At 42.7% G+C, this 23089-nt stretch overlaps 1 protein-coding gene across 1 annotated transcript; it reads right to left on the reverse strand.

The window, feature by feature from the left end:
* Positions 1 to 18153: 18153 nt before the first annotated feature.
* On the reverse strand, positions 18154 to 21089 carry LOC125538661 (NAD(P)-binding Rossmann-fold superfamily protein). Its single transcript, XM_048701930.2, has 3 exons — positions 20591 to 21089; positions 19420 to 19579; positions 18154 to 18727 (listed from the first exon to the last, which is right to left on the reverse strand). The coding sequence occupies exons 1-3, from the start codon at positions 20946 to 20948 to the stop codon at positions 18391 to 18393; spliced, it is 855 nt and encodes a 284-aa protein (XP_048557887.1). The 5' UTR covers positions 20949 to 21089; the 3' UTR covers positions 18154 to 18390.
* Between the last annotated feature and the right edge of the window lie 2000 nt (positions 21090 to 23089).

Below are 23089 nucleotides of genomic sequence, written 5' to 3' on the forward strand. Positions count from 1 at the left end.
CTCCCTCCGTCTAGGTGAGTATTAAGTCATCTTACGAAAACCAAATAGTGAACACATATGCGTGGTGCATTAACTCTCATGTTGTTTCTTATTTTTTGACATAAATAGAGGAATCAACCAAGAAGAGATGTGGGGCTTGTATGCTTTTAATGACTCGAGACTATCAAACATGACATGTAGTGGTCAGTTCATTGCACAAGAACAAATACAACCCACGTCAGCACATACGCATATTATATAACATCACATCCAATGGCTATAAAAGATGAATGAGACCAAATTATATCTCATCTAGATGAGTTCTAGCAAAACTGTATTAATAATACGTAGTACTCCTGCGCCATGTATCATATATTAGTATCATGTAGTACTTTATTTATTTATGAGGTATCCAGATGGCACTGCACTGCCAAGAAAAGAGGGTAACATCAAAATTATGGACTACTTTTTTGAGTATGCTGGTTAGGTCCGGTCATAGTCACTTGTTGAAATCTCTAAAAAGACAAATACTCCCTCCATCTGGAAATACTTGTCATCAAAATGGATAAAAGGAAATGTATCTAGACGTATTTTAGTTTTAGATACATCTCTTTTTATCCATTTTGATGACAAGTATTTTTGGATGGAGGGAGTAGAAAACAAAGTTGGTGATGATGGTGTGCGTGCCATCCTGCAATAAAGGCCGCCGGATTTATATCTAACGGATAGAAAAGAAACTATGGCAATTTTGCAAAAATATACCCACACATCTCTCCATGTTTGCAAATAAGGCCTTCCCTCGTTCAACTTTTCTCTCACAAGATAAACTACTCATACAAATGCATCTTGAGGTGTCCATAGAATCGAAGAGAGGGATGATGTGTGTGTGTGCGCGCGCGCAATCGATAAAGAGTGCCATCAAATTTGTGTGTGCCCACGTCAAAGATATAGAGTGGCTGGCCTACTGGAACGTGAGATGGGACATGTGCAGTTTGTCTCTGTGGCATGGATACCTACCTGCAGCGCTCGACTATCGGTGTGTGGTGGGGGAAGAGGGAGGCCCAATTAACTATAGAGGTACAATGGCTGGTATATGTGTGGAGGAGGAGAGAGGCCTACCTCATGTATTAAGGAGATCGATCTGCCTCATGTATTAAGGGAGATCGATCGGCATCCATGCATATGTGCAGGAGAGGAATAAGGTTGGGAGAGAGATAGAGCTAGAGTGTTGGAGGGGGTGGTAGTGGAGTTGCTTCTAACAAATGGTGGGATAGGCTTGCTAGACAAACGGAGGGCACGCCCGCAATATCAATAAGAGAGGAGATGGCTGCTTGTTGTCTGTGCACGTGCGTGTGAGAGACGGGTCAGGAGGCATGCACGAATGATGAGGGGGGACGATGTGGCTGTGGTAAGCAGACGTAACTACATAGGAAGATCAATCACCCCTTGTTAGATAAAGGAGAGACATAACTTGTGAGGTACGTCGATCGATGGGGAGTAGTTAAAGTCGATCTAGGTATATGTTGGGAGATCGATCGGTATACATGCATGTGTGTGTTAGAAGCAAATGAGGCACGAGGAGAAGGATAGAGAGAGAGGGATGCATGTAGGAGGTGGTACGAGAGGCATACTATATCGAGGGGGGAGTGTGCGAGTACGAGAACGATGAAAAGAGTGGTGGGAGTGAGGCATGGATGGTGACAAGAGAAGAGGGGAAGCTTGTGTTTGTGCTAGGCACACCTGGCTAGAGAGGCATATCAATCGATGTGTGCCTTAAAGAAGGAGCTGGGGGGCCTACACACACCGTGGGTGAACGACCTAAAGTGAAAAGACGAATTTGCGCGATGGAGCTAGAGAATGCTGAGGGAGGGTGAGAGGGATGCGGGCGTGTGCATGCACAAGAGAAATTTAGCGCTAGCTACAAAGATAAGAGGGTTGTGTGGGTGTAAAAGACGGATAGAGATCATATATACTTCATTATAAAAAGTGAATTCGGATATTTGAATAATTTATCATAGTGTTTCAAACCGACGCATGTGTGAATATATATAACGGTGATACACATGGTGTGGTTATGAACATGTTATACTACATTTAATATATTTTATCTCTACTCTTATAAAAAAAATGGAGTTGTTGATGATGGTGTGCCTGCCGTCCTGCATTATAGGTTGTCCGATTTATATCTGGCGGATAGCAAGGAAACTATGATGGTTGAAGTTGGCAACAATCATGATTGTAGATTCTTATTGAAATAGAGAAACGAATTCAAATTTAGTTCGAATTGCAGCGGTAGTATAGACATTTGGAATGCACTAAAATGTTGGTGTGAGTAGGTTACATGCATTATACAGCAAGCGGAAAAATTTAATTGGACATAACATGGATTCATACTCCCTCCTTCCATCTATATAGGGCGTAATGAGATTTTTAAGACCGCCTTTGACCATTGAAAAGATTAATAGTACATGACATGCACAATGTGAAAATTATATCATTGAAAGAACCTTTCACAGACGAATTTAACAGTGTGCTTTGTGTAAGTTGCATGTCATATATCATTGCTCTAATATTTGGTCAAATTTAGCATCGAAAAACGCATTAGGCCCTATATAGATGGAAGGAGGGAGTAGCTTTGAATAGCATTTGTATAGTAAAACGGGGCAAGACTCTCTCTTTGTGTGGTGTGAATAGTTTTATTTTTTCGTTTTCTTTTTGGTTGAGGGAAGTGCGAACTGATTTGGTACATACAAGTACAATATTACTACACGTTAGGCTTGTCCCTAAAATTCAACCCGCGTCTTGTTATATCCCGAAAATTCAGATATCGTGCTTCCAAAACTGGCGCCTTCACAACCCGCGCCTTGCTATCCCGAAATTACAACGCGCACGAAAACTCCCTCCAGCTGCCAAATCCCGACACGCGAAATCCCCCTTCTAACCCTGAGCCAAAAGGGCCGCTAGTTCAAATCGGTGGGGGGGTACTTTTGTAACACACCCTACATTTTGGACAAGCACGTCCCTAAGTCATGCTTCACCCCCTCCCATCGCCCCCTTTTCGCCATTCGAAATCCCAGGCCACCATAACCTCTCCGCTCTAGCCGCGAAACCCCACCCTCCTCTATCTGCCACGTCACCGCTGCCCAGCCGGAGCCTCTTCCCCGATGACGTCATCCACCGCAACAGCTCGACGTCCCTCGTCCACCTCCCCGGATCAGGATCCGTCGTCCATCTCGCCGTCCCGCCGGTTCAGCCGCCCCGTCCTCCACCTCCAAGGAGCTGCTCCGATGATCGCCTCGTCTATCGCGGCTGCTCCATCCCCACAGTGCCGCCTTAACCTGCTCCACCGGAACCGCAGCATCCTCACCGACTCCTCGGACGAAGCCGAGGCCTACTCGGAGCCACCAAAGAGGTTATACACTCATCGCATCGCACCTTCTCCTTAACTCGACATCCCGGCGCTGACGGTGCTCCATCTCGCACCCCCATGGAGCGGCTACCTTGAAGCCGGTGCCGCGGGCGACATCTCCACGGCGGCTCTCCCCCAGTGCGAGGCCCCTTCGGCGGCGGCGGCCATACCAGCCGGATCTGCTGCTGCTGCTCCGGCTCTCGCTCGCTCGCGCTGCTGCTGCTGCTCCGACTCTCGCTCGATCGCTCGCTCGCCCAGCTGCTGCTGCTGCTCTCCCCCTCGCTCGTGCTGCTGCTCTGCTCCGATTAAGCCACACTTCAGTCGACTGAATCGACTTTTGGGTCAGTCGATTTTCAGGGGTTGGGGGGCTCGCCGGAGTTAAGGAAGAACCACCCGCAACAGGGACGGGGGCTCGCCGGAGAGGTACCCCACTATCTATCTTAGGGTTCAGGGTGGGGGCGGGGGGCCTAGAGGGCTGGCCGGGGCGGCGGTGGCGAGCTGTTTCGGGGCGGCGAGGCGGCGCTGGGGCCAGTGGTGGCTGGAAGCTCATGGGGGTGCAGGTTGAAGATGAACTGCAGGCCCTCCCTAAACTACATGTCAAGTGCCTCTCTGCTACCATTGTGTTCAGTTTCGACAGTAGCATTCAGATTCCACAGTAAATTTCAGTTTCGACAGTTAAGTTCAGAGTCAACAGTTTTTACCTCATCTGTTGTAGTCAGGTGGTTTTTGGTGATGTTAATTTTACATCCATTTTACATCATCTATTGGAGATGCTATTAGAATCCCACTTGAGATTGACGATGTCTGTCTTGTGCTGCTTCAGCCTTGACGTCTTACGACTCACCAGAGCTGCTCCAACGATAGAACGATCCATCACAACAGAGCAGTGCCCTGGATGCCGTCTACAGATTCCTCAGATCTTCCTCCACACCTCCGACAGCCACCTCTGCCTCAACTGCTTCAGCGACCAACCCAATGATGTTGAGGTCGACACGACTACGGCAAAGAGGTTGTACACTTGTTGCATCACTTATTACTATACATTCACGTCGATCCATTAGGGCTATTTTGGTTCAACGGAAAAACGTCGATCCACTGGTTGTTACCATCACTCTAAATTTATGCATGCTCTCCTTACATAATCTCACCATATTTTTTTCGTATGCATGTCAGACATTGTACACAGTCATGTTGAACATGTAGAGAAAAAGAGAAGAGTTTTGCGCGGCAATACAATGTCATGCAGACATCGCTCCATGGTGGGTTCAATGGCAAACCCTCCCCACCCCTCTCCAGATTGTAATCAAGAGGAAGATATCTGTTCTGAGGCGGATTCAGACGCCGGCTGACCACTCCTATTTACCCCCAAGGTGTTTGCTCTACCTTGGCATGATGATGTTAGTCATACCATGCATATGTTGCCTTGCAGTGCCTACTTTTGACATCATATATGTCATCTGCTTAGTTTAGACATGTTCTGTAATGCCACCTTTTTAGTTTCTATATCATATATGGGAATTATGCAGTCTCATGTCTTTTAGCCAACCATAATATATGTGAAATGTGCAATCCGATCCTGTTTAACCAGGCATCATATATTTGAATGATATATTGCCCATCCTTTTCTTCATTACATTTCCATTTGTCGACAATGTTTGTACATTAAACTACTCTTCCTGTGAATCAGCCATTTGGGTGGGAGATGGAAAAATCTGGAGTGAAAACAAGGCCTTCAGAGCAGACAGTGCTACCTGTCGAAGCAGATCTCTTGTTGGGTCCCGATAGCTCCTCAGAGATGGATTCAGAGATAGATGACCAGTCCTATTCCCCCACTGAGGTGTATGCTCTAACTTGGCACAGTTATACTTCTCATATCATGCATACGGTATCTTGCATTACATAGTTTAGACATCATATAAACAATATTCAACACCATGTTCTTAGTTCAGACATCATATCGAATGCCCTCTGTTTAGCATATAAATCACATATGTGAATTAAATGATGCGATCCTGATTACTTAGATAACATGTAGGTGAATTATGTCATCCAATCCTGTTTAGTTATTCATCATATCTTTGAATTATGTTATGCTATGCTATCCAGTTTAGATATACATCATATATGTGAAATTATGTCATGCTATCTGTTTTAGTTAAACAATAAACATGTCAACTATTTCATGCCCTCTTTTTTCCAGACTATCTATTGCATCTGTCTCTCATACAATGTCTGTACATTCAACTATGTTTCCTGTTTATCAGCCATTTGAATTGGAGTGGGTGATGCCAGTATCTAGCGGACTAAAAACACGGTCTTCAAATAAAACAGTGCTACCTCTTGGTGGAGATAGCATCCCGGTTGTACATGCACAAGAACTAGCCCTACCACACATAACCCAAACTCTCGCAGATTGTACCCCTACCGCGATGGACAGAGAACCAGCTTCACCCAATCTAACCCCAACCCCAGCCGATAGTAACCCAGTTCCTGTTGACACAGCACCATCTCCACCACAGAGCTCCCAAACAAGAGTAGTTAGTAAGGCAGCTCCAGTGCCCAAAGGGCCAGTACTATCACGGCGAACCCCAACTCCACCAGTTAGTACGCCTATTCCTGTGGAGGAAGCACAACCAGCTAGTCGTAGTTTAACATCTAGCGCATTTGATGTTGTTAAATCGTATGTGCGTATCTTCCCATCTTGGAAATATTATACTGAAGATGAAGGAAAATGCCAGTTGCAGGTGTTTGTCCAGGAGTTATGTGTAAGTAATGTTATTCATGGCAATTACTTTGCTTCGTCCCATACATCCTACCTCCATGATGGTTATAATATAGCAAAATTTCCCATTTTTCTCTATAGAGAAGGACCAATTTGGAAACTCAGGATGAGGTAACCTGTGCTAATACCTCTGCTATCTTCAAAATGCTTGGTGGCAGTATTGGAATTACCTGAAGAAAACGTACTTCACCGGCAAAGAAACTCATCAAATTCCCTTACGTTCTCCTGAGACACATTTACTGGACGATGACTGGGAACGCCTTGTTCTGTACTGGTCCCGAACCAAGAATGTGGTAAGGTCTATGAGCTCATTTTCTATTTTTAAGTATTATATTCTTGCGTCTTACTGTACTCTGTTCATGTAGAACAAGTGCCTAAACCTGAAGAACAACTGTTCTAATTTAAGATTCCATTGCTATCATAGTTCAAAAAAGCGCTAGGCGTTAATTGTGCGTTTTGCCACCGCCTTGCGCTTTACTGACCAAAGCGCATGCTTATGCGCAGTTATGCACAGATTATGCGTAGTTATGCGCAATACGTTTTTCCAACGCCTAGAGCCTAGGGGCGCTTAAGCGCTCGCTTAGGCACGCCTTTTTTAACTATGATTGCTTTGCTCTTATATCACTGTATTTACTCATACAAACTTATTTTTAAATTAAAGGATCCAATCGAAACTCCAATGGCACAGCAGGTATGTTCACGCATATTTCTTTAACGGGTTTGCTCTTATCAATAGCTCTGTTGATTTCAATTTCAATTGTGTATACAGTTGACTTTCATATCATGCACATTACTAGCATCACAACAGAGCCAATAGTGTTGTTGTACATGTAGACCCGTGGTACCCATCTGAAATCTTGTTGTGCCGTGTAGTTTCCCACGCTTTATATTCTTTCACTGCTGCTTTGTCTTGAACTGATATGATTTGAACCATGTCTCTATTTTGATTTAGCAAGACAATGCAGTGACCATAGGACATAGATATATGTTTGTTTGATGCTTTTATTATGTACTAGTACTTGGCAATAGAAGACTTGGTAGTTTAATCCTGTCCACCTTACTAATGAACTGGTTCACCGAAATGAGTTTCATATACTAGTACATGCTAAACTTGTTATGTGTCTGCTTGTTTCTTCTTTTAGAATGCTGACAGAATATTGGGGAAGAATGCCTTATTAAGCAATGGTAAAGGAAGTAATGCAGATAAGGTTCAGGATAGTGACACATCCTTGTTGGTCTCCAACAAAGCTGAGAAAACAGCTAAGGAAGACTATCTTAAAGACAGCGAGACAACCCCAAAGTCCTGTCTTGGTTTAGTGTTCGAGTTACTGGCCACTACCGCTTGCACAAGCTATTCAAACTCACTGTCTGAATCAGTTCGGTTTCTTGAGTCTCAACTACAAGCTGAAAGACATCGATCAGCTGTGCTGCGACAAGAAGCGGAAGGACTGCGGAAGTCCCTGGAGCATTCAGATGCATACTTTCTGGTGCAACAGCAAGCGTTGGAGGATTTTAGCACCAAACAGGACAAAGCTAATCAGCTTGCTAAGCTTATTGCCAGCATGGTGGATACCCAGGATAACGTTTCTTGAGCTCTTCTGAAATTGTTTCAGTTATGCTCTTGTTTTGCTGCCGCGTTTATTTGCACTGGTGGCCAATTTTGACGGCCAGTGTATGTAATGTGCTGCTTTGTTCCCTATATTTGCACTGGTGGCGAACTTTGATGCCCAGTGGATGTAATATGTGTAATAGCGGTAATAGGCTAGCGTTAATTGCTTGCTTATTTATTTCCTTATTGTCTTGTTTAGTTGTTTGCTTGTAGTCACTGCAATTCTTTTTCTAGTGGCCACAATAGCCTATTTTTGGTAACTAGGCCAAAATAATCATGGCAACACACGGACTGTTGTAACCATGGGCCTCCTGCAGACCGTATGATCCATGGGCCTTCGTCCAGCCGTAGGATCCATCGGCCTTCTATACGGGCCTTAGGGTCCATGGGCCTTCTACGGGCTGTAGGGCCATGGGACTTCTATGGGCCGTATGATCCATGGGCCTTCTACGGGCCGTACTATCCATGGGCCTCATACGGGCCGTAGGATCCATGGGCCTTCTATGGGGCGTATCATCATTTCCCCAATCATGGGCCGTACTATTCATGGACCATAACGGGCCGTTAATAGGTCGTATTTGATAACTCTATGAAAACAGCCCAACGGGTTTTTTTACATGAAAACGACCTAACGTATTAACGGACCGCAAACGGGCCGACTGTAACGACGGGCTGAATTTGGCCCACAAGCAGAAAATGACAGTAACGGGCCGTATGTAACCGAATGCTGCAAATGAGCCCAAGAATCAATGGGCCCTTAGAAGGCCGAAAGATAACTTGGGCTGGAAACGGCCCAATGGAATAACGGGCCGTTAATGGGTATAAAGTGATACACTGTTCATTACGGACCAGTTTCACCACGGGTCGTTAATGGGCCAAGAGTTACAAAGGTCCTCATATGGGCCGAAAGAAGTCATGGGCCACAAATGGGCTGGAAGTTAAAACGGGTTGAATCATATTGGACGGCCCAGATGACGCTACTGGGCCTAATTCGGATAGGGCGTAACGGGCTGTAAATGGGCTATATGCGAACAGGCCGTTAACAGCTTTCCGTGGGCTGGCCCGCCACCTTTTCACCAAGTCAAACGGGTCGGCCTTTTCACAGCAATGGGCCTCTGTTGGGCCGTGCCACGTGTCGCCGTATCATAGGCGCCTTCGGTCCAATGAGCGGATGACATCTATCCCAACGGTGAGCCGACACGTGTTTCCTCCAGCCAATGATGGTTTTACACATGGAAAATCCCCATTGGTCGGGGCTGTTAACGGGTTATCGGATCCAAAACCCGACCCGATAGCTTAACAGCGTTCCGTTACGGTGGATGCCACGTGTCGGTCACCCTTGACGAAAGCACTTCTGTGACGCGCGATTTATCTTCATGGAAGTGGACACTTCCGTGATGATAATTTTGGTAATGTCATGAAACACTTCTACAACATCACAGGTATGACTATCTTGATTTTGTCATAAAATCGTCATGGATGTACATGCATGACAAAAAACGCGACCTACTGTGACAAACACGTATCATCACGGAAGTGTATTTTTTTGTAGTGTAAACGATCATAATGCTAAGCTAACGCGTGGGTCTTGTCCATCACATCATTCTCGTAATGATGTTATCCCGTTCATCAAATGACAACACATGTCTATGGTCAGGAAACTTAACCATCTTTGATTAACGAGCTAGTCAAGTAGAGGCTTACTAGGGATACTCTGTTTTGTCTATGTATTCACACATGTACTAAGTTTCCGGTTAATACAATTCTAGCATGAATAATAAACATTTATCATGATATAAGGAATATAAATAACAACTTTATTATTGCCTCTAGGGCATATTTCCTTCATTACAAAGTAATTTGTAATTCCTATAACTAAGAAATACAATAGAATCTTCTGGAAATATCTTCTTTGTGGGATCAATCTTTGCAAGATGAAATAATTCTAACATATCGGTAAAGAAGCTACAATTGGAATAGAGCAGCAAGACTGTCACCCCTTCACGTTCACGTGCACGAACTTGATTATCTATAAAGGTTTCTAAAATCACCTTCAGTCATCCATTCGAATAGATGGGGAGCCATGATCAATGGCCAGACTTGGGTCATGAATAATCCCCTAAAGTGCAGGTTATCGAACCACAAGACCTTCACCATAGTGTTGATGAAGGATTCCAACCTCACAATGAATGTAAACAACAAAAGAATATGATGCAATAACATAAACTCATTTCATATGAATAAACAGATCAACTTTGAGGTGGCTAGGTTTTGACAGAGGAGCACCAACTAGAGATTTACCCCGTCCACTCACCTCCGACTACCATCTTGACGCTAAGAGTTGTGGGGACCTCAGATTTGAGAGCTTTGTGTTTTTGCCAATGTCTTCTTATTAGTGTTTTTGTGAACTAAATTTTCCCTCTATCATGGCGAGGCCATGGAACCAGAGAGGTTTACGTTCTCATATGCTAATTGGGTCTCCATCTTAGATTCAGGTGTCAAGATGAACTCGGTCCAACAAAAAATATGGTAGTAGTTTATTAGTTATTTCCATGGAACTATTGTAACTCATTGCTCGTGACGGCAATGGAAGCTCAATGTTGAAAAGGAAGCTTGAGAACTATATCTCGCTTATAACGAAATACTGCGCAATCACTCCTTAAGGGGTATCTCTTGCAAAGGTCACTTTCACCTTCTCATGCGATGACAAGTGACACGTGATACGTCTCCGTCATATCTACTTTTCCAAACACTTTTGCCCTTATTTTGAACTCTAACTTGCATAATTTGAATGGAACTACCCCGGACTGACGCTGTTTTCAGCAGAATTGTCATGGTGTTATTTATGTGCAGAAACAAAAGTTTTCGGAATGACCTGAAACTCCACAGAGATTATTTTTGGAAATAATAAAAAGTACTGGCAAAGAATCAAGGCAAGGGGGCCCACACCCTAGACACAAGGGTGGGGGCGCGCCTGCCCCCCTGGGCGCGCCCCCTGCCTCATGGGTCCCCTGGAGCTCCACCGACCTCAACTCCAACTCCATATATTTATGTTCGGGGAGAAAAAATGAGGGAAAAAGATTCATCACGTTTTACGATATGGAGCCGCCGCCAAGCCCTAAACTCTCTCGGGAGGGCTGATCTGGAGTCCGTTCGGGGCTCCGGAGAGGGGAATCCGTCGCCGTCGTCATCATCAACCATCCTCCATCACCAATTTCATGAGTAATTCCATCGTAGGCTTGTTGGACGGTGATGGGTTGGATGAGATTTATCATGTAATCGAGTTAGTTTTGTTAGGATTTGATCCCTAGTATCCACTATGTTCTGAGATTAATGTTGCTATGACTTTGCTATGCTTAATGCTTGTCACTAGGGCCCGAGTGCCATGATTTCAGATCTGAACCTATTATGTTTTCATGAATATATGTGAGTTCTTGATCCTATCTTGCAAGTCTATAGTCACCTACTATGTGTTATGATCCGGCAACCCCGAAGTGACAATAATCGGGACCACTCCCGGTGATGACCATAGTTTGAGGAGTTCATGTATTCACCATGTGTTAATGCTTTGGTCCGGTACTCTATTAAAAGGAGGCATTAATATCCCTTAGTTTCCGCTAGGACCCCGCTGCCATGGGAGGGTAGGACAAAAGATGTCATGCAAGTTCTTTTCCATAAGCTTGTATGACTATATTCGGAATACATGCCTACATTACATTGATGAATTGGAGCTAGTTCTGTGTCACCCTATGTTATGAATGTTACATGATGAACCACATCTGGCATAATTCTCCATCACCGATCCAATGCCTACGAGCTTTCCATATATTGTTCTTCGCTTATTTACTTTTCCGTTGCTATTGTTATCATCACTATAAAACACCAAAAATATTACTGTTGCTACCGTTACCTTTTACCACCGTTGCCACTACTATCATATTACTTTGCTACTAAACACTTTGCTGCAGATATTAAGTTTCCAGGTGTGGTTGAATTGACAACTCAGTTGCTAATACTTGAGAATATTCTTTGGCTCCCCTTGTGTCGAATCAATAAATTTGGGTTGAATACTCTACCCTCGAAAACTGTTGCGACCCCCTATACTTGTGGGTTATCAACACGCTGCATGTGCGACACTTGTCGTAACCTATGAGTTTTTCCTTTTTCAGAGATTTTTTTTTAACATTTTATCTCTTGAACCGTACGTCCAAATCCTGAACCATTTTCCACCATTGGATTTCTCGTGTCGAGATCTCCGAAACCAGATCCCACGTTAATAGAGTGACAAACTTTTTTTCATAGAAAAACCGAAAGAAAAAACCCATAGCCGAAAGCATGTTTTTTTCACCGTTTTTTCCTTTTCGGAAAGCACAGATCTGTACCTCCACAAGATGCAAATTGTGCCTCTCGTGAAAGCACAAAAAATCATATTTTTTTCCTTTTTCGAGAAGCACAAATGTGCTTCCTGGGGAAGCAAATCTGTGCATCCATGACATGCAAATTTTGTGCTTCCCGTGGAAGCAAAAAAAAATCATGCAAAAAAATCATGATTTTTTTATCCCTTTCCGAGAAGCACAGTTATGCTTATTGTGGAAATAAATACGTGCCTCCATGACAAGCAAATATGTGCCTCTCGTGAAAGCATTTCTTTTATTTATTTTTCCTTTTCTGAGAAGCACAATTGTGTTCTCCTCGCGGAAGCAAATCAGTGCCTCCACGGGAAGCAAATTTGTGCTTCTCGTGGAAGAAAAAAAACCATGATTATTTCCTCCAAAACCTAGAAAAAATCTTAAATCAAAAAGGCAAAAAAAAATAAAACAATCTAGAACCCACAAACATGTATAGAAAAAAATCCAGTAGGAGTACACAGCACGTGACACATGGCGCCGGCTGGACACATCACTTGACATGTTCTTAGCCCACAAAAGTGACCCTTACGGGGCACCCGCAAGGTGCACCCTTAACTTCTTTAGTTAGTTTCTCTCAATGTACCAGGGAATTCCCAGCGTGGGTCAGGGGATAGCGACGAAACGCGCACCACCGACCACGTTAATGGGCTGCCTGTTTTTCTGCTTCTATATTTATTTTGTTTGTCTTGTTTATTTTTATTTTTCCTTTTCCTTTTTATATTTATTTCTTCTTTATTTTTTCTGTTTCTAAATTGCCAAACATTTCTTAAATCACGAACTACTTTTAAAATTCATGAACATTTAGGCAAATCATGAACAATTTCAGAATTTGCTGACTTTTCTAGAAATCAAGAACAATTTTGATATTAAAGAATAGTTTTTCAATCTAAGAGTGTTCTTTAAAATCATGCAATGTTTTTAAATCTGAGATTTTTTTTCATATTCATGATTTTTCTTTTGAATTCATGAATAATGTGTGAAATCTATATTTTAAAAAACGTTAAGGAACATTTTTTATCCATGAAGCTTACTTTAAATTTGTGAACATTTTTCTAAATCCAAGGACATTTCTGTCAAATTCATGAACATCTTCTCAAATTCAGAAATAATTTTCTGAATTTTTTTTGTTTCTACAAACATTTTTCTTCGTTTTCACTTTTTTTCCTTTCTTATTTTGTTTGGTTTTCTTTGTTTCTTCCTTGATTTTCATCGGTTTTCTTTGTTTCTTTCTTGGTTTTCACTGCTTTCCATTCATTTCCATTGTTTTTTCATTCATTTCCTTTGTTTCATTTTTAGTTTTTATTGGTTTTCGTTGCCTTCTTTGTTGGTTTTCATCGGGTTTTTTTCTTTCTCTTTATGTATAGAAAGGGAAAAAATTATACAAATTAAATATTTATTCAAATACGGAAAAATGTGTACACGTTGAAAAAAATAGTTACAAGATTTTGTCTTTCAAACATATATTTTGTTATCAACTTTCTTTACACACATTCTACATCCTTTCTATACATTAGGAACCTTTTTTATTCAGACGTTTAACATTTTCCAAAAAATTATAGACATTTTGTTATAGTAATTTTTTATGTCTACTTTTTTCATACACATTGTAAAAAACTGCATACATTAGGAAAAAATTTGGCAAATATTTAACAATTTCTAAATACATGATTAACTTTTTTTCGTATATGTGTTTTGATGTCTATTCTTTCAATAAACATTGTACAATTCTCATATACATTGGAATATTTTTATATACATGTTTAACATTTTTTCTAAGTATATATTTAGAATATTAGGACATATAAGAAAAATTGAAAAGATAAGGAAATAAACAAAGCAAAAATATTAAAAAACGAAAATAAAAAAGAGCACTCAAGGCTAGTGGTCCACGCTAGGCCAGCCCATTCGGCGGCAGCTTGACGCGAGGCTGCGCTGCGTCTTGCTAGACTTCCTTCCTATAGGAGCCCTTCTTTGACGCTCTTTTGCATCAAATTGGCAGCGCCACGCACAGGCGACAGCCCGACTGGGCCGGCCCATCGAGATATACAGCGACACGAAAAAGAAAGCTAAAAAGTGGCGACGTCATGTCTGCCATCGAGATATACAGTTAAACTAGCATTGTTGGCAGGACGGTGGCCGACAGCTTAAAGAACTAAACCGAACTGGGCTGCTGTACAAAGTGGAACAAGACCCGAGTTAATTACTGTAGTGAACGTCTTCATAAAATGTATATTTTTAAAAAGTCCAATCATTTTTGAGTAACTGAGAGAATTTCAGAGACGAACATAATTTGGAATATGTGAACAAAAAATAAATAAAAAGTGGACTTTTTTAAGAAACAAGAATCATATTTAGAATTTTTGAGCAAATTTAAAACAGCGAACATTTTTTGAATTTATGAACAAATATTTGTAAAATGAAACATTTTAGATATTCCAAACAAAAAATGAAACCATGAATATTTTTTCAACTTGTGAACATTTTCTTAGAAAATGGAACATTCCACGAAAAAGGAAAAAAAGAAAAAAAAAAGAGAAGAGAACAAAAGAAACAGAAAAAAAAATAGACAGAAAAAGAAAAACTGGATAGAAAATGAAAAATAAAAACAGGTTCAGAAACTTTTAGAAGGTTCCCAAAACCAGAAGCTGAAAGCTGTACGTACGCTATACTTGGGCCGGCCCAAATTGCTGGTTAGGTCGCCCCGCCAGTGCGATTCACGCACTATTTCATGCAGTATGCGTCAAATAGGGTTTTCCAGGCGAACGACATTCCTATATAGCGCTTCAGGCACCCATTTCATTGCATTTATTAAAGGGCACTGATAGGCGCCGGCGGACCGGCCCAACTTTCGGCCGGTCGGTCACTAGCCGCCCGATATGTGCGTGCGGAACCGCGCGATCTGCACAAACCTGCAGTCCCCTCTTTGTCATCCTCCGCACACCTCGCGGAGAGAGAAAAAAGAGTCACTCGCGCAGCATGCCGCACCCCTCTGCATCTCGCTCCAGGACATAGCTCGCCATCTTCCCTCGTTGCAGCTCACCGCCGTCATATCTCGTCACAGAACAAAGGTCGATGCAGCTCCCTTGTCGTTCTCGTTCATCAATGGTAGTAGCAAAAAAAAATTGACGGATGTAGCTGTCCACGTTGCCGGTTCCGGCAAAAATCAACGATGCAGCTTCCCTGTTCGTGTTGGTCCGATCACCGGTTCCAGCAAAAAAATTGTTGGATGCAGCAAAATCAATACATGGTTCCAGCAAAAATACCTCTCTTCCCCGCCACCCCTCTGTTGGTCGTAACACCGTGCACTGCTGGTTGTAGCTCTCCGCACAGCTGGTTGCAGCTCCCCAGAGTGCCGATTCCAGCAAACGGCAGCGTGTCGTCGCGGCCCTGGAGCTACCAGTTCCAGCAAAAAAATGCCGATTGCAGCAAGGACGGATGCTGGTTCCAGCATTTGGGCATCGCGGTTGCAGCTCAGGGCTGAGCCGGTTCCAACATCCCATGCTGCCCCATGGTAGCAAGACGTCGTCGACGCTCCAGCAGCGCCCTTTGCCTTATGCAGCTCTCGCTGAGCCGGTTGCAGCTCGCGGACGAGCTGGTTCCAACATCTACCCATTGATCAGGGCGCCGCGCGTCTCCCTTCTCTTCCACAGCCACCCGCACACCTAACCGCCATGAAGGAAGGAGGAGGAGGAGGGGGCGGGGAGAAGCGGCCATGACTATGATTCGGTGCCACGACATGAGAGGGGGTAGGGGCTGAGAGTGACGCAACGGGACTGTGGGGAATGAACGGTGCCAAGACGGAGAGAGGAGGTTAGTGCGAGCGCAGCGCCGAACTCGTCGGTAAGAGAGAGAGAGAGAGAGAGAGAGAGAGAGAGGTGTGAGCGATCTGAGAGATGAGGAGATAAGATGGAGGAGAGAGGCCGCGATATTTCTGTTTCCTTCCACCACTCGTGTTCGCATGGGTCCCATCGCGCGTGGGCCTGAAGGGGACACATGCAGCAACCTCGCGTGGACGCGTGATCAACCTTAATCACATGGTCAGCGTGCGTCCGGTGGAAATCGTTGAGCCGGTCCGCCGGCTACAAATGTTTCCCTTCAGCAAAGGGGCGCACACCCCTCCTGCTAGCTGGCCTGACCCATCCAATTTTTTTTCTTCTGTTTTTAACTCTCAGAAAAACTGAGTGAGGGGGTAGGGTAGGATTTGAACACACGACGTCCTGTTCTTTGTTCCCCACAGTAACCAACCGGACACCCTCCATGTTTGTTTACATCTTCACTATTTCCTTCTTTCTTTTTCCTTTTTCCTTATCTTGCTCCTGTTTTCCTTTTTTAGAACGGTTTGTTTAGTTTTTTATATTCTTTTTATTTTTAATTTCTTTTGCTAAATGCGTGAACTTTTTTTTAAAATGCGTGAATTATTTTCAATATCAAAGATTTTTTTTTCAAAATTGACGAACGTTTTCCAAAATTGATGAACTTTTCTTAAATGCGTGAATTATTTTTCAAAATCTATGATCTTTTTTCAAATTCAAAATTGATGAATTTCCCTGAAAGTTGAAGATTTTCTTTCAAAATCAATGAACTTTTTTCAAAATTGATGGAGTTTTTAAAAATAGATGAATCTCTTTTCAAATTTGCCAAAAAAATTCAAATTTTATGAACTTTTTTTCAAAATCGATATTTTCTAAAAAACATTGAAGACCTTTTTTAAGTTTGTGAACTATTTTGAAATTTGATAAACTTGTTTTCAAATTCGTGAACTTTTTTGAAGGTTGTGAACTTTTTTGAATTTGGCAATTCTCATTCATGTTCGTGAAGTTTTTTTTGAAATATGCGAGCTTTAAAATTTGGATCACATTTTTTAATAAAATCATATTTTTTCTAAAATATTTTCAAATAATTCAAAAATATATATGATACAAGAACAGTATAGTGCAATTTTGTGTTTACTAACGTGGCTAGAATTATTCTTAAACTTTCCTCGCTGCTACAGATACTAGAGTCCACTGGTTCAAGTTACGTCTAAAGTTCGAATCTTTTGGATACGCTCTTTTTGGTGTTTTTTGTGCGCTGTTATACGATTTTGTTGCTCTGCTCGTCTGTGGGTCCGCCCACCAGGCGCTACCAAACAACTGCAGTTGCATGTACTGAGCATGTCTAGACTAAGCATGTCTCAAATGGGAACAACTATGCTAGGGTGGGAACAGCTACCAAACACACCCTAGTGATCGAAAAAAATGTTCGCAAAAACTAAAAAAATGTTCATAATTTCGAAAATGTTGGCCGTTTGATAAAAAATGTTTGCGAATGCAAAAAAAATCATGGATTTGAACTGGTTCACAATTTCAAAAATATGTTCATGAATTCACAAAATACTCATGATTTCAAAACATATTCACGAATTTTAAAATATGTTCGCAACACGAAAAGAAAAAGGAAAACAGAAAAGAAAAGAGAAAATGAAAAATAAAAAGCAAAACTGAAAAGAATAAATAGAAAGAAAAAACAACGGAAAAAGAGAGAGCCGGTTCAGGAAAGGTTCTAGAACCTTCCTAAAATATGTGTGGGGAACATCCCGGAATGGGCCGGCCTAGAAGAAGACCACGCGCACGGAATAAGCTTTCAGGATGTTTGAGCTGCAGGAGCCAGCCATATTGCTTCAGTTAGCAGCATTTCTGACAGTGATCCACCCTAAAAGAAACGTTATCGCTGTGATCCCAGACTTATAGGCTGCAGATCCTCATTAGGCTGTAGTCAGACTCAATCTGCATGAAGAATAGCCATTATGGCAGGAAACTGACATTTGTTTGTGCTTCAGGATTGTGCAGCACTCACAATCCTGTATACCCAGACGTATAGGCTGCAAGCGAAACAAATGGCAATTTCCTGCCAGGGACAATTGAGGGTGCTGCACAAGATTGAAGAATATGTTCCACAGATTCTCACCTATGACGGTAACACGAGAAACCACAAATTTCGGAATAATATTACGTTACTATAACCATTATTACATAATAACCGGGAGGACTTTACACTTGGACTGAACGTTACAAATGGATATGGACTGGAAGTGTGTGTACTCATGTATTGTGAAACACAGTATATCTGTAGTGAGGGTCCGAGAGACCAAGTAGTACTCATGAAATGAAAATGGGACCCGAGGGGGCAATCTCTCTGGTTCACGCAAGAGCTATCTTCCAGATTACATTTTCATGACCAGCCTGTAGAAGTAATCTCTGAACCACAATGGGGCATAATACAGGATCGTCAGAATAGCAGTGAACTGCCCATAGGCGAACCAAGCAGGAGGATTTTTCTTAAGAACCAATTTGACGACTCTCTTTGCAAGGTCTTCTGCTGTAACACACCCGGCACCCTGGGATATATCCGTCCTGGCTCGAAGTGATTTCTCATATTTTTTGTAGTACTTCCAGTCGTTTATTTGATCATACTTGTCTGCAGAATTGCTTCCTATGTTTGACTTTGTACCTCCTGGGGCAACTATCATGACATTTATGCCAAAATTTCTTAGTTCCACCCTGTAACAAATTAACAATCAAATACCTACCAAGTTAGAATGGGAGATAATGGAGAAATGCATATTCAAAGAGTACAAAATGTGCAGTAACAAGTTGAAAGAGCTAACCATGCAAGAACATGACATGTGAAATTACAAAGGAAAAATCGGAATAGTGTTCCTATGTTGTATATGTTGCCATTGGGTTCTTAGATCTTACGGTTTCTGTCAAGCAATCATTTCCCCACATGATTAAATCATCTTGTGATATTCAAGTAAAGGTACAAAAAACATCTAATACTAACTACTTAACATAAACTAACTGTTAAGTGCTCTATATTTCCCCCAAGTTAGATTAGAGCTCAGAAAATTAATACGATATCAATTTTTTCAGATGAAGGATTGGAATATCACCAAAGAACTAGCCATGGACAGGGGTGCATGGAAGCTTGCTATCCATTTGCCAGAACCATAAGTTCGTCGCGAGATCTTATGGGTTTCACCTCTAGCCTGCCCCAACTTGTTTGGGACTAAAGGTTTGTTGTTGTTGTTGAAGGAATTTCAATTTTAAGAATGCATACAAAGTTGCATCCATAAGTAATGTTTCACCATCGGCTTGTACCTTCAGATGCTTTAAGTTGTCCCATAAAAAATGCTTTACATTTCGATGGAGAGCACAAAATCACTCTAACAATAATCCTTGAACACACAAACCTTAATGTATCGCTCAATGCATGAAGAGCGGCTTTTGATGCCGAATACGCACCAGCCCATGGTCCTGGAGCCAAGGCTGTAATGCTTCCAACATTCACAATTGTACCTTCTTTTCTTTCCATCATATGGGGAATAACTGCTTGAATCATCCTCATTGTTCCTGCATGTGAAAGGACAGGTAAGGTCATTTAGTCACACAAATGCAGGTCCAAATATTAATTTAGAAAAATAGTATGTTACTATTTTTTTTTGAAAAGTGACATTACAAAAATGAACCATCCAATCCAAGCAGAGGAACAGAAGCATTAAAAGATCAACACCTCAATAGTTCATATAGGATGAAGTTGTAAAGTACACACATTCAATTGTTATCACTAAGCTTTCAGATGAGAGACCGTCTTAAAGGTGAAACAACTGCTGGCCTTGCTGAATTATTTTCCAATCACTTATGCAATTAGAGATTAGACATGTTTATCACAGGATTAATGGACGATATAGCATTCGTGGGAAGAGACAGGTTCTGAACTCCACAATTTCAATTGCCTCCCAGACGCCGTTAACATCGCAGCAGCAAGCACACTATACTTCTCCTATTGTGTTCATTTATCTTTAACAGTTTTGCTATTGGGACAAGAGATATTCTTTGAAAGACAACTGACCTGATCATTTCATCAGTGGTACAGGATGCAGCATGTCCTGCTATATGTTTTAAAAGTAGGGGTATACAGCCCCTTGTTCACTTCAGATTGTAATTCAAGCTGTAGGCATCCTATACTAGCTGCTGTTGTAATATGATTGCCAATGTGATTCGTTAAATCTCAGTCCAATAAGCTAGATACTGACAGCATACCACTGACTACAGTCTACTGTACTTCTCAAGTCTTCTGGACATATACTACATTTGAAGCACTCCCATGAATAAATTCACATATTTCTATCCTCCCTTCCTTCATGGCGAGACGGCCTTGGGGTGTTTTTTGTTTTTTAAAGAAAGAGGACAGCCGTAGATAGATCCAACTATAAAACACTTTTGTTTCACCATGAATCTGTTAGAATCCAGAATCCAAAATCTTGTCTACCTTAGAGGACGTCGCAATCATCAAGCTGCCAAACAAACAGAAGAAACAAACTATCCTCGCACAAAAAGAAAACAATGATTTTGGTAGCCTACCATAAACATTGGTGTCAAAAACCTGGTGGAACGACTCCATGGGCACCTCAGCCACCGGCGCGACGAGGTGGACCCCCGCGTTGTTGACGAGCACGTCGACGCGGCCTAGCTCCCGCAGGGCGTCCTCAACGGCGCGGCGCGCGCTCTCTTCGGAACGCACGTCGAGCTCCAGAAGCAGGTACCGCGGGTCACCCTCGAGCCCGCGCATGGACGCGCGCGACCGCGCCGTGGCCACGACCGCACACCCCTCCGCCGCGAACGCGCGCGCCATCGCGTGCCCGATGCCCCCCTCCGAACAACCTGTCACCAGCACCACCGGCCGCCCCCGCCCCTCTCCGTCCCCTCCGGGAACCGCCATCGCCGGGATCCTGCCTCCTTTGGCTCACGCCGGGTGGCCGGAAAGACGGGATATTCCCGTTTCCTTTGCAGTACTACTACTGTAGTGGGAGTCTGGGAGGTGTGACCTTTTCCGCTGACTATTGGTGCGTACTCGCGTCGTGGCTCATAATGAGGATTTTCCGCCTATTTATCAACAACGTGGCCTTGTCGATGTTTTTTTTATAGGACCTAAGGCCCCGTTTGATAGCTCAGTTTTTTTAAAGTATTCTAAGAATACTGCAGTTTTTAAGATTACCACAGTTTTAATTACCATGAGGTGTTTGGCTGCCACTAAAAACTACTATGTTTCTAATACTGAATTATTTGCAAAACCATGGTATTATCTCTGTATAAAAAATAAAAAAACCCAAGACCTCTTTTTTTAAAACAGAGCTCGTGAAAGAAAGGCCTCATCGTTATCTTCTTCCTTGCTCCAAGCCGCTGCTGCCCCCTCCTTCGTTCTCCCGTTGCTTTCGCTCGGCGAGCTTGTTCTGCCGGATCTCGTTCAGTGTGGTCCACATGCAAGCTGCTAGCCGGAAGCGGTGCTGACCTTTGCCTCTGCTGCGGTGCCCTGTATGTTGGCTGCTCGATCGTCGGATCGTCGTACACCGCCTCACTACGCTGGCTGCTGGTCCCTGCCTCAGCGAAGCCCCTCTAGCCCCGCCACGCTAGCCTAGAGAAAATAGGCAAGCAAATCCTGCTGGACTCGAGCTTGCTACCCAGGCGTATGGATGCAAAGCTGATTTGCTACTCTTCTTGATCATGCGATTTTTGTCTACCCGTGCTGGCCACAACACACGAATGTCCATACCCAACTATATAATCCACTCTGATCAAGCAAACTATTGAGTGATTGCAACTAGCCAGGAACATACGTGTTCGTAGCTGCTATCAACTGCCTGGCTAGTTAGCTAATTTACATTGTTGCATAAAGCACTAGCCAAACAGGTCATAATATTCCCAATACAGCAAAATATTTTGATATATCAAAACTGTGGTATCTTGCACCTACGGACTAAAATACTGTGGTTTTTCAATACTTCAGTTTTTGCAATACCTTGCTATCAAACACAACCTAATTCATCTCCAATTCTTTTTTTTTGAAAGTAATTCATCTCCAATTCTAACACGTAAAATCAGACACCATATCCGTTCGCGGACTGGTGAAGACTAGTCCGCGAAAAATGCTATGGTAGCCTTTCGTCTTTAATTTTTTAAGTCTGGAAACTCAAAATAACAACATAGCAAATCGTATATGATTGAAAATATTGACAGTAGTTCAAACTTAAAACTAGCACATATGTTCTAGTTGTCCTCTTTAACCGCCCACAGATGCTCAATACAATCTTCTTTGAGTTGCTCATGGGGTGCTCGATGCTGAATTTGTTGATGCATTTAAACAAAGTCATCAAACGTGTTCTGATGGGGAAGTTGGATATGATCACTCATTTTTCTTGAATTCAAGACCCACGACAGCATTTTCACCCTCATCCTCTATGATCGTGTTGTGTATGATCATAGAACATGTAATCACCTCCATAAGATTTCTGAATCCCATTGTTTAGCAGGTCCACGAACAACTGCAAAACAGGAGCACTCAAAATGCCCTCTCCGCATCCTTTCTAAATTCTTCTTATCTTTGGGCAAGTAAGACCATTTCTGACCAACTGGCTCAGAGATGTTGACAAAAATAGCCCACGAATGATAGATACTGTCAACCAGATAATAGGTCATATTGTATTCATGCCCATTGACAGTATGGTTGCAAGGAGGAGCTTGTCCTTCAGTCAACCTAGCAAACAATAGAGACTGCTGCAGCACACTGATGCCATTGTGAGACCAGGACATGCCAAAGAAAGCGTGCCAAATCCAGAGGTCCCGTGATGCAACTACTTCAAGAATGATGGTGAGCTTCTTAACATGGCCCTGATATTAGCCTTGTAGAGCTATTGGGTAGTTCTTCCATTTTCTGTGCATGCAACCAAAAGATCCGAGCATACCCGGGCACCTTCTTGCTTCGGACATTGCCAAGAGCCTCTCGGTGTTTGCGATAGTCGATTCTTTCAAGTACTGAGGTCCAAACACCCCTATCAGAGTGGTAGAAAAATCTGACTGTGGCGT

The sequence above is a fragment of the Triticum urartu genome, chromosome 2A (genome assembly GCF_056163025.1).
Source record: "Triticum urartu cultivar PI428250 chromosome 2A, HENAU_Tu73, whole genome shotgun sequence".
NCBI lineage: Eukaryota > Viridiplantae > Streptophyta > Magnoliopsida > Poales > Poaceae > Triticum > Triticum urartu.